This window comes from Pezoporus flaviventris, unplaced genomic scaffold, assembly GCF_033815535.1.
Source record: "Pezoporus flaviventris isolate CSIRO_AGI_PZ_B2104156 unplaced genomic scaffold, CSIRO_AGI_Pfla_v1 ptg000059l, whole genome shotgun sequence".
In the NCBI taxonomy this organism is placed as follows: domain Eukaryota; kingdom Metazoa; phylum Chordata; class Aves; order Psittaciformes; family Psittacidae; genus Pezoporus; species Pezoporus flaviventris.
Window position 1 is genome coordinate 1388309 of NW_026892607.1, and position 15985 is coordinate 1404293.

General features: G+C 50.3%; 2 protein-coding genes across 2 annotated transcripts in view; both read left to right on the plus strand.

Moving 5' to 3' along the window:
- The window catches only part of LOC133277640 (ribonucleoprotein PTB-binding 2-like), a 67335-nt gene that overhangs the window by 29757 nt on the left and 21593 nt on the right, over positions 1-15985 (plus strand). The gene's annotated exons all lie outside the window — the stretch shown is intronic.
- LOC133277637 (VWFA and cache domain-containing protein 1-like) lies at positions 5142-11226 on the plus strand. Its single transcript, XM_061469666.1, has 5 exons — positions 5142-5272; positions 5812-5973; positions 6790-6867; positions 7711-7812; positions 10190-11226. The coding sequence occupies exons 1-5, from the start codon at positions 5155-5157 to the stop codon at positions 10426-10428; spliced, it is 699 nt and encodes a 232-aa protein (XP_061325650.1). The 5' UTR covers positions 5142-5154; the 3' UTR covers positions 10429-11226.

Here is a 15985-nt window from a genome sequence, read left to right on the forward strand (position 1 = left end):
TTCCATCCCACGGTGCTCAGGTGCAGGAATAATCAGCGAAGGATTGTGGGTCCCTTTTCCTGCTGCTCCTCCTTGCCCTGTGGGCAGCGCTATGGGAAGAGCTGAGGTTCTCCAGCCCTCTCTGGGTGGAGAAGAGCTGACGCAGCTCTCGCCCAGAGCTGCTGCTGCCATCGGGACCAAGGAGAGGGGCTGCTGGTGAGGGAGGAACCAGGGAAAGGGGGAGCAAATGAACACACTGAAGCCAAAGGCTGCCTAAAGGCAGGATTTAATCCGAGCGGTCCCAGGAGTTCCAGCTCCCAGGTCCCCATGGTCCCCATGCATCCCACTGTGTCCCCATGTGCCCCACTATGTCCGCAAGCGTCCCACTGTGTCCCCACGTGCCACACCGTGTCCCCATGGTCCCATTGTCCCTGTGCTCATCATGGGTGATACCTGAGATACCGTTTGGAGAGCTGGGAGCAATAGGGAGCCCCTGGGGGATACTGGGAACCCCTGAGGGCAACCCAAAACCTGTGGGGTTCAACTTGGTGCAACTTGGAGCCCCTCGAGAGCCTCTGGGTGTAACTGGGAACCCCCAGATGTACTGAGAAGCTTTCTGGGGGCAACTGAGAGTAACTGGGAACCCCCTGAGAATCTCTGGGTGCCACTGGGGGCTACTGGGAACCCCTGAAGGCAACCCAGAACCCTGCTGGGGGTAACTGGGATTAAGTGAGAACCCTTCTAAGGGACCCTGAGGGCAAGTGGAGTAGTTGGGGACACCTCGAGAGCCTTTGGGAGTCCCTGGAAGCTCCTGGGGGTAACTGGAAATCTCTTTGGATGCTGTCCTTGGTGACGCTTTGGGTTTCTTTACATGAAATCCTTTTAAATGTTTGTCTAAGGCTAGAAATCACTGCAGTTTACAATATTTGTGTCTTTTGCTGTTTGAAAACTGAGGCAAAAGATGAGTAGGGGTCATCATGGTGGTCTAGAGAAAGAATGAGGCTGTATAAAGAGTAGACAGTAAACATCACCTTCATTTTTTCCTGTTGGCTTCTTCCCTGTTGGGACAGAGCAGTAACTTCATAGCTTGATGCCTTGCCATATACAGTTAAATGTATCCGTGCTGCTTCACTGTCATCCTGTTCCCGTTCCTTCTCTCTGAAATGGGTAATGTGAAAACCAAGTTAAAGGCAGGGTTTTAGGATCTGTATTTGTAAATCTACAAATCAGATTTGTCTGCATCTTCACTGCACCTCCTTAAAAGCCACCAAGCTCCAGTCCAGTAAACAGAGTTGGTTTTATGTGCTAAAGGGCTGCCAACAGCCTCTGCTTTGTGTGGCCCAGCTGTGCCATTCGCTGTCTTCTTTTTCTCAGCATTTTCCTTCCCAGATTCAGAGATAAAATGATTTAGAAGAGTATTTTAAGAAGCAGCAAGTCAAAGGTGTCTCCTCTGCCATTAACATAAGGCTCACAGAGGTGCACAACAGCACACCAGGGGATTTGAGGACGAGCTGATCATTGTGCATCCTTCAGGGATGAGAGGTAGCTTGGTCTGGCCGTGCCATCCCAGTGCTTCAGGAAGCAGAAGTTGAGAGGTTGGATGTTAGAAACCTGGTGACAGAGATTCCCTCATCATTGGGTCCAGCCTCAGGCTCCTGCACACCACCACCTAACAGAGGCACTTCCTAACCTGCCCTAATCAATATTGTTGTCCTGTGTTTTGGGGCTGAAATTCATAATCCCTCCTACACTGTGGGATTTTAGGGATTTAGCAACAGGTCTATGGCAGCTTCATACTCGGGTCCCAACGCTGGGGACTGAGCAAAGAGGAGCAGTGCAGAACACAACCACAGTGAGGCGGTGGGGATTCGGGGCCTAGAGATGCAGATGCCGCATCCTACATTGACTTGTGTCGGTGGGGAGTTTTAACCCTAATGGCTGTTGCTAAATATCAACTGTCTGTAGGTGGTGGGGTGTCTGTAAGAGTGGAGGGAGGAGAGCCCATGGGGAGATGGGTCAGTTCCTGCGCCTGTGACAGGGGTTGGAACTGGATGAGTTTTAAGGTCCCTTCCAACCCAAACCGTTTTAGGATTCAGTGATGTAAACACAAAGGGGGTGAACTGAGCTTCAGCATGGAGGTGTGGGTTCGAGCTGGTTCTTTATACAGCAAGGAAGGCAGTCCCAGGTCAGGTAGGGAACTGAGTAATTAAAATATCCATTATTAATAGAGCCATGAAAGCCGCTTCCTTTCTTCCTCCTCTCCCTGCAGTGCTCAGATGTCTTCGGGGCATTCAGTGGCAGTGATGGGCATTGACTTCACCCTGCGATACTTCTACAAAGTCCTCATGGACCTGCTACCAGTTTGTAACCAAGACGGAGGAAACAAACTAAGGTAAGCTGAGGAACTGCTGCCAGGCAGGAAATACCTAAAGCCTTTTCCTTTCCTTCTCCTTTTCTTTAACCAGATGACCCAGAGCTACTTCCCAAGCTCTCTCCTGGGCAACCCCCCCCCAGTTCTTTACTAAATGATCCCGCTTCCCATTCTCTTCTGTTTGTTTTCATTCTGCTATTTAGTTCCTGTGAGCATGTCATGATGATGTATTAGCTCTAATTATTAAAACTACGATTATTAAAACAGACTTTAGATATATTTTTCTCAGAAGTACATAGCACAGCACTAGGCAGAAGTAGTCTGAGTTTATTTAGCACTATGTGGAACTGAACTGTTCCTCCCTAAGCATGGGGGAGCAGGGGTAGGCTCTGGTTTGGATCTGGAGTAACTTGATAAGAGGATTTGGGCATTGTTGTTTCTTTGTTTGCTTTTAAACCTGAAATCTGGAAGGGAAGTGGTTTTGTGTCGTCCTGCAGTTGTTTTCTGGTTTGGTTTGGGTATTTTTTAATCTGTTTTTATGGTGTACCAAAGAAAATGAGGGTTTCTGGTTTGGCGTTCCTTCCCCCTGCCAGTTAAAAACTGCTAAGAGTCAACAGGGTCAGATGCTTTATTCTGTTTCCTCATTCCCTAAGTGAGGGATTTCAAGCATATTGTTAACTGCTTTGTTAGACCATTCTAACGCAGCTGGACCTGATGCTTACAGGCTCTGTGTACATGCACACAGGTACTAAGAGCCAGCTCTTCTAACTGTCTGGCAGGCATCTGGGGGTTTTAATGTACCTCTACAAAGCTTTTTCTCTCTGGAGTCACCCGTTTTCCAGCTACAAGTTTTCATGACTCCTTTGCATACCTAAAGTGCACAGTCCCATCTAGAGAAGCTGATTGCTTTAAGTTATAGCTGCTCTCTGCCTCCATGAGCCAATGGCAGGGGGTTGGAGCTAAGTGATCTTTGAGGCCGCTTCCAACGCAACCCATTCCATGTTTCTGTGTAGGCAGAGCTTTACACAGCAGAGTGCCATGGGAATCCCAGCCTTTAAAGTGTTGGCCGGCCCCAGGCAGGAGGCTGCCACCCCGCTGGGCTCTTTGGGAGCACTGAGTGGTCACATGAACCTCCTCCTGTCCCCCTTGTGCAGGCACCGATTCTCTTGATCTCGCCTTCCCCAGCGTGGCTGTCTGCAGCTATGGAAATGGGAGATGCCCAAACCAGCAGGGATTAAATCCTTGCAGCACTCTGGTTTCGGGATAGGGGCACAGATCCCACGTGGTTTCCCTGAGATCACATGGGGGAAAGTCATGGGATGAGGTGAAAAGGGAGAGGAAGGGATGGGAAGGCTGAGGGTGAAACAGGAGTGATTGATCTCCCTGTTAAAATGGAATGCTAAAGCAGGAGGTTATGAAAGGCGAGTGTGCAATCTCTGTGTCATCAGTAAGATAGGAGACCTTGGTTTTATCTGGATCTTTCCTCATCAGACAAGAAAAGACACTGAGCAGGTTTCCTTTCTGTTTCTAGTCCATTCCCTTTTCAAGTCCTAGATGGTCCAGGCTTGCTGTAAGAGTTACAGAACAGTTTAGGTGGAAAAGACCTTTAAGACTGAGTCCACGCATTAACCCAGCACTGCCAGGCAACCTCGCTTTGCTGTAGCTTCTCCTCCTCCTGGGCTGGATGTGGGGAGTGAGGACAGATGTGAGACTTGTCCAGGGCTGAAATGTCAAGGGGTGGGTACCAAGAGAGCAGGGAGGCTCTGCCAGTGCTTTCTCCTCAGTCCCAGGCAGAGCAGAGCAATCCCTGTGTTCCTGTGGGAGGAGAAAGGTGGCTGAGCAGCCTTCCCCGCGGTGAGCTGCTGTTAGAGCTGCACGGCGGGGTTCCCATCGCGGTGCGATGCCTGAGGCGTTTTCTCCCTGCAGGATGGAGCAGAACGAATGTCACCACACCAGTGGTGACTTTATGCTCCAGCACAAAAACAGAAGACCCCAGGGTTCCCATTTGTGTGGCACGACACCATTAGCAGCAACCAGATGGCCTTCCTGTCACACTCTGTGGCTCTGAGAACTGAGGGTTTTGCAAATGGAAGATTTGCTGTTGAAAGGACAACAAATTCTTCCTTTTGAGCAAAATGGATGGTGCTGTGATGTTTGTCTGCCTGCTGGAGATGTGTGCGGGCTGAAGCGTTCGTGGAATGCAGACTGTGCTTTGGCAGTGGTGACTTGGGAACACATCAGAGATGGTAGCTCCCTGTCCATTTCTAGCTTCTTGCTTCTCTGGTCCACTCCAGCATTACACAGAGAAGCTCGAGGGCTGGTTGTTCTTTTGCTAGCTGAAAGAGGTCTCCAGGGAGCTGAGATTGCTGGAACACCTCGTGCTCAGACCGGACTTTCCAAATGCTTTCTTCTGTCTTCCAAAGGACTGCAGAGAAAGGGTGGAACCACAGTCAGACCTCACCACGCTGAGGAATGTCTTGCTGGAGGGGTTACAAGAAGGATTTGCTCAGGCTGAGTGAGGGAGGAAAAAAAACAGAGCAAACAGACTTGGGAGATGCATGCTGAGGATGCAGCTTCCCTGCGTAACTTCCCTGGTGGTACCTGAGCAGTTGAATGACAAGGGTTTGGTGGCCAAACGTTATGTATGTGAGGGCTCGTGGATGATTTTGGCCTCCCTCTGTCTCACGACTCTAAAATAGGCTGAGCTGTGTCAAACAAGGAGTGTTAACATTTAAAGTACATAAAGTCTTGTCTTGGTTTTCACTTTCAGGGACTGCTTTGGTGTGTTGGACTGTGAGTGGTGTATGGTCGACAGCGATGGGAAGACCCATCTGGATAAGTCCTGCTGTGCCCCTCAGAAGGAATGCTTCGGTGGCATTGTGGGAGCCAAGAGCCCCTACGTGGATGACTTGGGAGCAATAGGTAACTCTGCCTTTCTGAATAGGTGCTGCATTTAACTGTGCTCAGTAACATGTGCTTTCAGTGTCAGAGCATGTTTCTCATAACGTGTCTGCATATATTTTTATATAAGTATTTTTATATATATATATATATATATGTATGTATATGGGATATAAATATAATGGGAGAAGGGCTTTGGACAAGGGGAAGGGGAATGGCTTTAAGCTGCCCGAGGGGAGACTGAGATGAGCTCTTAGGCAGAAGCTCTTCCCTGTGAGGGTGCTGAGGCGCTGGCACAGGGTGCCCAGAGAAGCTGTGGCTGCCCCATCCCTGGCAGTGTTCAAGGCCAGGTTGGACACAGGGGGGCTTGGAGCAAGCTGCTCTAGTGGAAGGTGTCCCTGCCCGTGGCAGGGGTTGGAGCTGGAGGAGCTTTAAGGTCCCTTCCAAACCAAACCAGGCTGGGACCCTGTGAGTGGATAATTTTCAGAGATGTTCCTTTAAATATTTCCACAGAGCGTTTATGGCTTTTTTTCCCCTCTGTTTTGTCCCTTTTGTTGTAGGGGATGAGGTGATCACTCTGAACATGATCAAGAGTGCACCCGTCGGCCCGGTGGCTGGAGGCATTATGGGCTGCATTATGGTGCTTGTCCTAGCAGTGTATGCGTATCGGCACCAGATCCATCGGAGGAGTCACCAGCACATGTCACCTTTGGCTGCTCAGGGTGAGCTGATAACTCTGCAGAGAGAAATGGGAGGGTTTGGAATTAAACCAACTACAAAACAAAACCCAAACCCAAGCAAACAAAACCCAACACAAAACCAACTAGAAATATCCCAAACCTCTTTCCATGGTTTTGTTTCAGTGCTTCACCCCATTTCATTTCCCTTTAGCTAACCCTTCCATCAGCCTGCTCCCATCCAGGTCACTGTGTATTGCTGCCCTCTCCTGGGTGCTGCCGGGCCTGCTGCCACCCGAAATCCTTAACACGCAGCTCTCGTCCGGAAGCTGAACGCAGGCTTTTCCTAGAGCTAGCACAAGAAACCAGCCTCACAGCCTCCTGGCCCTTGTCATGGCACACCCATGACCTATGTTTGTTTCCGCACAAGAGCGGAGCTTGTGGGACAGTTACAGTTTTCACACCCTCTCTGCTTGGGCTCTTTAGGATGTGGTTTCTTTACTGGTGTTTCTGCCTCTGGTCCATGTGATGTCCCTGCACTATTTACACACGGGTAGATAAGACAGACCCACTGGAGTCTGAGAGACAAAAGTGTGTTTGGGAGAAAGGGTACTGGTAGCTGCCGAGGTGAGAAGTGTGATGAGGGCTGATGACCTCCCTATCTGCTTATAGCCCAGCTCTGTTTTGTATCCCTTTGCTTTCCTCAGGCGTTTCAAAGCCTGTTCCTTTCAAGGGGACTGCAGCTCCTCACCCAGCCACGCCAAGTGCTTCCACTGTCCTCCCAGGGTGACAGCCCTTAGTAAGATGATCCCCAATTTTTCTCTTTAACAGTTGCATTTTTCTGTGTTTAATGGTGTGTAGAAATGTCAGTGCGTATGTCCAACCTGGAAAATGATAGGGACGAGAGAGACGATGACAGCCACGAAGACAGAGGAATCAGTAAGTACCAAATCTCTCTGAGCAGTAGACAGAACCATGTTCTGACTTGAACTTCCAGTGCACCCTGAGCGTCGTGCTGAAAACTTACTCCTTTTCAGCTTTGGTTATGTGCAAAGGGGGTTTGCCCCGTGTGCCCCTCATCAGGAGCACCTCCAGAAACAGCTCTGATCAGCTGAGAAATGAGAATTGTGACAGAGCAGGGTATGGAAAACTCCCACCTTTGTTCTGCCTTGGAGAGCAGAGGCCAAGTCTGGCGTGCGTGTTCAACAAACGGGGCAGGAAATCTTACTTGCACTGATTTGGGGTGCTCGTACTCCTTTAGCCGTCAGGAAAACCGGCACTTTGAGCGTGGTACTGACGTGCTGTAAGAGGAGCTGGTGTATCTGAACTGGGAGAGCTCCAGGGACAGAGCAGATCCTTGTCTCTGGGCCCTCGCTGAGAGCTGAAGTGATACCCACGCTTTGAAACTGTGTCAGCACTCAGACTGAACAATGAGTGTGCCTGAGTTTCGTGGCTTCGGTCTCTGCTTCTCCAATTCCTCAGTTTCATTCTGAGCAGGCTTTGAGTGCTGCCGCAGGTTCTTTAGTGTTGACACAGTAATGCTGTAACTTCTATTAATGCAAGCAGGTGAGGTGAGCGGGTTTGACTGAGTCTTGATCTGCTCCACACTTAAACACCTTCGTTTTACTCCTCCTCCGCTGTCTCTCGCCAATCTTCTTCTATGAACCAGTATTTGAGCAGAATGAGTTTGCAGAAAGCCTCTCCCTGTGCTGATTATCCCACTGCTACAAGCCAGGGCCAGCCCTCCCTTCACAACCAGTTGTGTCTGTTCCTCTCTCGCAGTCAGCAACACCCGGTTCATAGCAGCGGTGATGGAGCGGCATGCCCACAGCCCGGAACGCAGGCGCCGGTACTGGGGGCGGTCGGGGACGGAGAGCGACCACGGTAAGAGCTGAAGCACTGCCCTGGCCCCAAGTTAATGACTGCGCTCCCTCGCTCGCCTTCAGGTGTCTGGCACGTTGCAGATGAGGCTGCCAAAACCAACCCAAAAACCTTTGCTCCTTATTGCTTCACAGTTGGACAGTGCTGACACCCTCCAGCAGATGGGACAGGCTGCTGAGGGTGCTGGGTCTGTACAGCAGCAGCTCAGTGCCCTGCTCCCCATGTCTGATTTTGGGTTCAGGCAGCTTCGCTGGGTCACCAGAATTCAGACCCACAGAGAGGGTCTGCAGCTGCCACGTTCATTTTGCATCACCAGCCCTAGCAATCTAAATGTTCAGCTGGGATAATGGAAATCTCCTACTTAAAGAGGGAAGGCAAATCCCTTGCAGGCACATCAGCATCTCTGCTGCCCTTCTCTTTGACGTGACATGTGCATCTTCCAGAAAACTCCAGCAACATGTGCTGGATGCCTGAATTTCTGGGTAAGATAAGGGTGGATTTAGAGACTGATTGTGTCAGGTGCCTCCTTAGCCTTTCTATTGCACATGATTGCAGTCCATGTATATTGCCCATCTATTGCAGTCCATGCCATCACCACAGAGGACATCTTACATCACCTTTAAGCAAGCAGTGATCAACGTGAACTGTGTACATGCATAGCAATGAAGGGTGTTCAGCCATGCGTGTTTGCCACGTGCACACTTCAACCCTGCTTAGGTTCAGGGAGCGTTGCTGTGTCTCTTGTGCCCTGAGACCAAGTCTCCTTAAACCCTGGAAGCTGCCAGAAGGGTGTAATGCTGTTGAGTCAGGAGGCTTAATATAAATTAAGAGGAGGGTTGGACAAGGCGGTGTGTGACAGATGTCAGCTCTTAGCTGCATGTTGTGGCTGGGTATGCTACAGCAGAGCTCTTCAGTTATTAAGACTCTGGTTGCATTAATGGAATTGCTGAGGTACAGGAAATGTAAAGGCCAAAGCTTTGGAATGGGGATGAGCAGATGTCTGAGAGACAGTCTTGCTCTAGGAGGAATTACCCCGATTTGGGGCCAGATGACCTGTGTGGAGGCAGATTTGTTAGGCTCGTGCTCCTTTTGCTCCATTACTTGTAGTCCTAGCAAATCCTTGCCACCTCTGGAGTCACCACGTCAGGGTCAGCAGGGAACTGCCCACCTCTTCCTGAAACGTGCCCTTCTAATTTTAGTTCCTGTCATTCCATCTTCTTCAAAGGGCTGCCGAGTCGTCTTCCTCAGGTCCTGTCTGCCAGCCTGAAACCAGGCCTCAGAGCATGGGAAACGAGAACCAGCTTTGGGTCCTCAGCGTGATATTTATAACGCGCTTCTTTTAGGGGTCTCAGGCTGGAAACCTGACCGAGATGCTCAGGAGCCCTGGTGGGTTTTCAGCTATAGCCAAAGGTTCCCAAGAAGGATGATTCTGTGAATTCAGAGAAGGTCTTTTTCATTTCTAGCTTTTGTTTTTGCACTCAGAAGCACTGAGGTGGGTTTGTTTGTGCTGCCAGCTGGATTGGAGTGGTAACAGGTGGTTTCAGTGGTAAATCCACATCTCGTGGTCATCTCAGAGTAACTCCCAGCACCTGCTTCAAGAAGAGGGATCAGGGGCCCTGGTGGGAGATGGCTTCCTCGCTGAGAGAGCAGGATCCTGTCCTGTGAGGGTTGGCTGTGAGCTGGCCGCTGGCATCCTTTCCTGAGGATATCCCACTGAGTGCAGCCTCTCATTGCTGCCACAGGCAGCTCCTCTTGGGGGTTTTACCTTCTCAGACTCCAGCAGCAGCTGCTTTAGCCAAGGGACAGCCTCGAGTTCACTGCACCGTGCACACGTGCTTAGCTGGAAGTGTCAGTGCTGCTTGGCTGTGTGAAACATTCCCGTGTGGATTCAGGAGGCTTCTTTAAGTGGATGGAGAGCTCATTAAAACCATGTGCTTGGGGCTTGCAGACAGACCCTCGCGGGTGGAAAGTGCTCTCTTCCTTTTAAAGGTGTAATGCTGTGATTGTGCAGCAAGATGATGTGAAGAAGTTTTGTTGTTTCCAGCTCCAAGAGCTGGGGCTCCTTCCTAGGAAAGCCATTGTTTCACAGTATCACAGTATCACAGTATGCTAGAGATTGGAAGGGACCTCGAAAGATCATCTACAGACCACAGGTCCCCAGAGCTGATAACGGTGCCAGGGAAAGGGATCTGTTGGGAACTTAGAGGAGAGGATGGGTTTGTTTGTTTCTTTTTCTGTTAATGAAAAAACTTGCTCCAAGCCCCTGTGTCCAAGCTGGCCTTGAACACTGCCAGGGCTGGGGCAGCCACAGCTCCTCTGGGTGAAACATTGAGCTCTTATTCTTGTTTCAGCTTCTTAGTCCTGCTGGTTTCTTTCCTAGGCTACAGCACGATGAGCCCTCAGGAGGACAGTGAAAACCCTCCGTGCAATAACGACCCGCTGTCGGCTGGTGTGGATGTTGGAAACCACGAGGAAGACTTGGACCTGGACACCCCCCCTCAAACAGCTGCCCTGCTGAGTCACAAGTTTCACCACTACCGGTTGCACCACCCAACTCTCCACCACAGCCACCACTTGCAGGCTGCAGTCACGGTACACACTGTGGATGCGGAATGCTGACGGACAGCGAGGAAAGGAGCGTTCACTCCTGAGCCGTGATCCATGCAGCCACGGGCAGCTCTGTTCCTGTGCTTTTCCCCAGGGCTGATTTCACTGACTTCCCAAGTAAACTGTTAGGAATAAGAGCTTTACATTTGTACAAATGTAAGGCTGGCTCTGGAACGGGAGGGAAATGGGTTGGATGGATGGACCTGCCATCACCTTTAATAAGGTGGAGCAGGAGGAACGTCAGACCTGCAGAAAGGGACCGTGAGTTTATAGAGCAGCTGAAGCTTTGGAAGCCCCGTCCTGCTGAGCCAAGAGGAGAGAGCGGGGAAGAGCCAGAGATGATTTGGTTTCCTTAACTGGAAGAGCAGGAATCTGTGCAGCTGAAGCCTAAAGAAGTGCCAGATAGAGGCATGGGGAGGGGAAGGCTCTTGGTTTCACTGCAGTTCCTTTGGCACGTCGAAAGGACCCTGCTCCGGTTGCTGCATGGAACCTGGGACAACGCAGCTCAAGATTTTTAAGGAAAGGATTATTTTTCTACTATTTATTGAACTGGAAACTCTTGGGGGGAGGGAAGGGAGAAGACATGTTAGCAATTCTCAATGACTGCCACATATATTCTGTGATGGTGAAGTGGTTCTTCTGAGGAAGACATCTGTTTCTCATTAGCCGATACTCATCCACTGCCCCCCTCTGCAAAGGGGAACATGAAGAAGTCCTTTCTGACGTGTTTACATGAGGAATGCTTGCTTTTCCACACTTGTTTTCTGTAAATATCACAACTGATTTATATTACAGTATTTTCTGCCTATTTGCAGGGGAGAAATCCTCTGCTCCATTACTAAAATCCTGCCCATAAACCTCTCCATCTTGACCTCTTCGAGCATCCTTAAAGGTTTCCTGTGTGGAAGTAACAATGAATTTCCTTAGCATTAGTTAGCAGATAATTCCAAGTGCAGTCTGGGCCATTCTTCTGTTTCCTTAGGACACTGTCATGATCAGAAGTAGGGATAAACCAGTGGGGTTAAGCCGTGAAATATTATCTTTCCCCTTGCCCTTGGCACCGGCGGGGAAGACAGATGAGAATTCATGAGGTGTTCCCATGCGCAGCGCTGGCTGTGACTATAAGTGGTCAAAAGGAGCTCTCTGGCTCTCGAAGGCTTTATTCTGTGAAGTGACCCAGAAATGGTGATGAGGAGAGAACGTGTTTGTCGGGGTACAAATTACGGGAGTGAGCTGGCAGCAAACATGGCAAAGGGGTAAGAAACCAGGATGGAGAAGTCCTGGATGGAGTGCAGGGAGTGCAGGTAACCCAGGAGGCTGCATGCGAGCGCAGATTCGTTTGCAGTGCTCATAGCTGCACTCACAGATGAGAGGGAATTATTTTCCCTGCTTTATGTGCTCCGCACTGAGTCACGGAAGGACCTTGGCCCACAAGGACTTGCAGGTCTGAAGCCAAGGCTACCATGGAATTCAGACGCTCAAGTCCAAGAGTGAAGTCCTCCAACCCCTGCCTTGTTAGTGAGGTGCCAAACATAACTGGTGTCTTTGCCAGGGCATGCGCAGGAACGCTGCTGGTTTGAGCGGTGGAAAAGCCGGCTGTTTCCCTGCTTCTGCCCCGCTGATAGACGGTGCCTGCTTTGGCTGGTGCTCTTTGAGGCTGGAGTAATGCAGAGCCTCTGCCTGGGAAGAGCTTGAACTGGCAGGAATTCCTCTCCAGCCCGGTGTGAACAGGAGCTTACAAAGAGGCACGTGGACTTTGCACATCTGCCTCATCCTCCAGTGAGATCTGCAGTAAACAGCTCAGCTAAGAACATGCCAAAGGAAAAGAAACGTCTCAAGTACACGCGTTGCCTTCAAATCATCAGCTCCTCTCCATGTAACCAAGGCTTTCGCTGTAATGCAGCACCATTCCATGCCCATCTGAAAGAGACAGTCCATAGCAATGCCCTGAGCAGGAGAGAAGGATGAATGTGAGGGCAGACGTGGAACATGTATTAGATGTGGAAGCTTCCCCTTCAGCTCCCAGAGGAGTCCTAGCGGCCTTGTCTGAATATTGTGGAAGAGCTCCCCTGTTGTTATGGCAGCAGAAGATGCTCTCAGCAGCCAGCAGGACCACTTGAGTTTTGTTCTCCTTTATTCTACCCTTTAGAGCTGACACGGGCAAAAGCACCCGCTTCTTGGAGCGCTGCCCAAGCAAGTGCTCCCCACTGATAGTGCCACTCATAGAACAAACCCAGTGATAGCGAGGAAGGGAAAGGGTTGGCCCAAAAAGCACCGTGCAGGACCCTTTGCACCCCAGCCCTGGCAGTGGAACGTGAGGAGCAAGTACAGCAGCTGCTCCATGGGGAAAGGGAATAACCTCGGCCTCCAAGGCTGCCAGCTCAGCACTTTTTCCAGCAGTACGTATGTGCGGAAAGAGGTGGTGCCACAGCACAGCCGTGATGCAAGCGGCAGTGTCTGCTCTTCAGCCCCACTCACTGTCCCACCACTGAACAATGGGGCAGCCTTGGGTTAGGTAGCCAAATCCTGAGGGATCTGGAGCACCTCTCTTGTGAGGAGAGATTGCAGGAGCTGGGGCTCTTTAGTGCAGAGAAGAGCAGCCTGAGAGGGGATCTCGTCCATGCACATCAACAGCTCCAGGGCAGGTGCCAGGAGGATGGTGCCAGCCTCTTCCCAGTGGTGCCCAGTGACAGGATGAGGAGCAACGGCCATAAACTAACACCCAGTAAGTTTCACCTCGACACGAGGAAGAGCTTCTGTACCGTGAGGGTGGCAGAGCCCTGGCACAGGCTGCCCAGGGGCCTTGTGGAGTCTCCTTCTCTGGAGACATCCCAAACCCAGCATGGCCACGTTCCTGTGTAACGTGCTCTGGGTGGCCCTGCCTTGGCAAGGGTTGGACTGGATGAGCTCCAGAGCCCCCTTCCAACACAACCCTTGTGTGACTGTGAAATGGCTCCGGTTGGGGCAGTGCTGTTGGATTGTGCTGGGTTTAAAACTCCTCCAGTGCTCCCAGAGGTAATGCAGGCAGACACTGAGATAGGTTGGCACTGAGACTGCAGGAAACAGGGAGCTTGGGCCAATAGTTGCCACTTGCTTATTTTCAGTCTCCCACTTTCCTGAAGCTTCAGCAATTCATTTGCTCCCCGTATCAGTTCTCTTGGCACACGGTATGCAAATCGTGTGCAGCTGGGAGAGATTCAAGGTTGAGCAATTAAACTCCATGGTGTCATTCCTGCAAAATCCTAACAGCCTCTTCATGTGTGTTTGTTTCCATTGCAGCTTAACCACGGAAGTCTCTACGACCAAGTCAAAAGGTGTCGCTGCTGCAGCCTCAGCCAGAGAACCTGGAAAACAGGAAGGGAATGGGGTTTCTGTGCTCTCCCTGAAAACGGAATGAACGTGTAGAAGTTAAGGCACTTCACTAAGCGTGCTTGTAACAAAAAGTCACGTTGCATGGCAGTTTCTATGGAAACCTTTTCATAACTGAATGGCAGAACATTTTCAAGTCTCATCTATGTCTTCTTAAGAACACATAGGGAAAGTTCAGCTTGCGTTGCATCCTTTCTGCCAGGTTTCCGTATTGAACAAGCTGCAGCGGTTTTAAGGACAAAATCTGGGGTGTTTCAAATTCCATCTCTGCTGGCAGGGCTAAATCACTGCTGGGTTGATCAGAGCACAACAAAGTGCTGGTAAGCCGCCTGCTCGCTCCTTGTACCAGTGATGCAGTTAATCACAGCAAAGATTTCCTCATAGATCATAATCAGGCAGAGACAGGGGTTTATGTGCAGACCCCTGTGTTACAGCATGGAAACTGAGCAGGAGCTGCTGACCAGTCTCTTCCCGAGGTAATCCGTCACTCCCGAGACACTCAGGAGCAGTGTTACACCAATTTAATAGCTGTCGGGTTCCACTTGCAACGTTCAGCTGTGGGCAAAGTCACTTGGAGTGGTTTTGTGTCTGTGTGCAAGAGTGTTTCGGGAGTGAAGAAACATCCCAATTTTGGGCATAGGCAGCAGTACCTGACACGTTCCAGGGGCTGTATATGGTACATATAAGGCTGCCTTAAAGGAGCGTGAGCAGAGTGAAAAATAGACCTGTTTGTTGGCAACACAGCTCCAAGTGAAGCGTGTGCCTGTTGTGGTCTCTGAAGCAATGTGCTGCCCGTCTGGCACCTCTCGGACAAGAGGGGCACTGCTGGGATGCGGTCTGATGGACCTGCAGTCTGATCCTCTCTTTACTGCAATTCCGAAGTGCTCAGAGACTGAAGCATTAATCAAAGTACCCGTGGGACTAACAGGAGCTCAGCAGTGCATTGGGAGGACTTAGCATGGCACAATACCTGTCTCAACACAACTGCAGTCTGCACCTGCCAAGTTAGTTATTCGAATGGTTAATGAGGGAATTGCAGCCCTGCAGAGCAGCTCTGTGCTACCTGCAGAGAGGGGTTACCCAGTTCTTACTGCATCAGAATGCTGACGGTGTCAGTTGCTCACTGTGCTGTTCTAGCTGGGTCATTTGATAGGAAATTCCCTTTGTTTAACCATCCCCACTGTCACTGCACTGCAGGATGTTACACTGAGAACACCAAACGTATTGAAATTCACTGGAAAAACGGTGGCAGGAACTTCTTTTGGCACCTCTGGTCTATTTTGGAGGCAATGGCATTTGTGAGACGTGTGATTGAGCATTAGATGGTCATCCCTGGACTCGTGACTGGTGCTCCCAAGGGAATCTTCATCTCTTGGTTTCACAGTCTCACTTTCCTGATGAAACAAAAGGAGCAGCTGGAGCTGGAAACAGTGGGCACAATGCAGGCTGAAGAGGATGGTATTGGCTGCACTTTGTTCACCTGAAGTGGGGCAAGCAATCAGGGGGTTTCTGGAAGCTTCCAATTCACAGCAGCTGATGGATTCCACACCCTCTCCTTGCAGGAAACACAAATCCCATGGTTTCAGGGGCTAGAAAATTGTTCAGATTTCTCTTTTCTATAAGAAATCCCTTACCTAAGGAGCTCACAGATACTTCTCTGCTATCTTGTGTACCTGAGAATACGAGATGGGCCTTTGAGATGCAGCAGATGTTCTGAGCTTGGCTTTTCTTGGCTCCCAGGGTTCTAATTTAACCCTCTCATCCCATGAAAATGAAAAGTTCTACGTGGCTGGTGTTACTTCAAAGCTGCAGAAGCAGGGCTAAATTAATCCTCAGCTTAGAAGAGCTACCAGAGCAACTGCTGTGGATGGGTACATTACTCTTAATTAACAAGGAATTTAATGAACTGAATTCAATGCCTGCAAAGTGGCAGGGAACCGGGGGCAGTAACGGTCGTTGTGAAGCCTCTTTCCTACTCCTGTGGCAGGGGTTAGCGAGGACTCTTGGAGTTTGTCCGATGTATTTTCACTGTTACAAAGATTAACGTTTTGAAGGAGAGAACCGCATGTCTGCAGTTGATAGGCATTGAGGTTGATCCGTTTGTGGCCGTTCAGGCACATCAAACTGCATGGATGCGTTTGTGCAAGTTCAAAGGAGGCTGGATTGTTGGCTTGCACAGCCTCCCTGCTGTATTCATGTG

Bases quoted from the DNA above. Each gene is read 5' to 3' on its own strand.
- LOC133277637 (XM_061469666.1), top strand. From the start codon at position 5,155: ATGGTCGACAGCGATGGGAAGACCCATCTGGATAAGTCCTGCTGTGCC. The intron at 5,974-6,789 runs GTGAGCTGATAA...AATGGTGTGTAG, and splicing joins GTCACCTTTGGCTGCTCAGG to AAATGTCAGTGCGTATGTCC. The intron at 6,868-7,710 runs GTAAGTACCAAA...CCTCTCTCGCAG, and splicing joins CCACGAAGACAGAGGAATCA to TCAGCAACACCCGGTTCATA.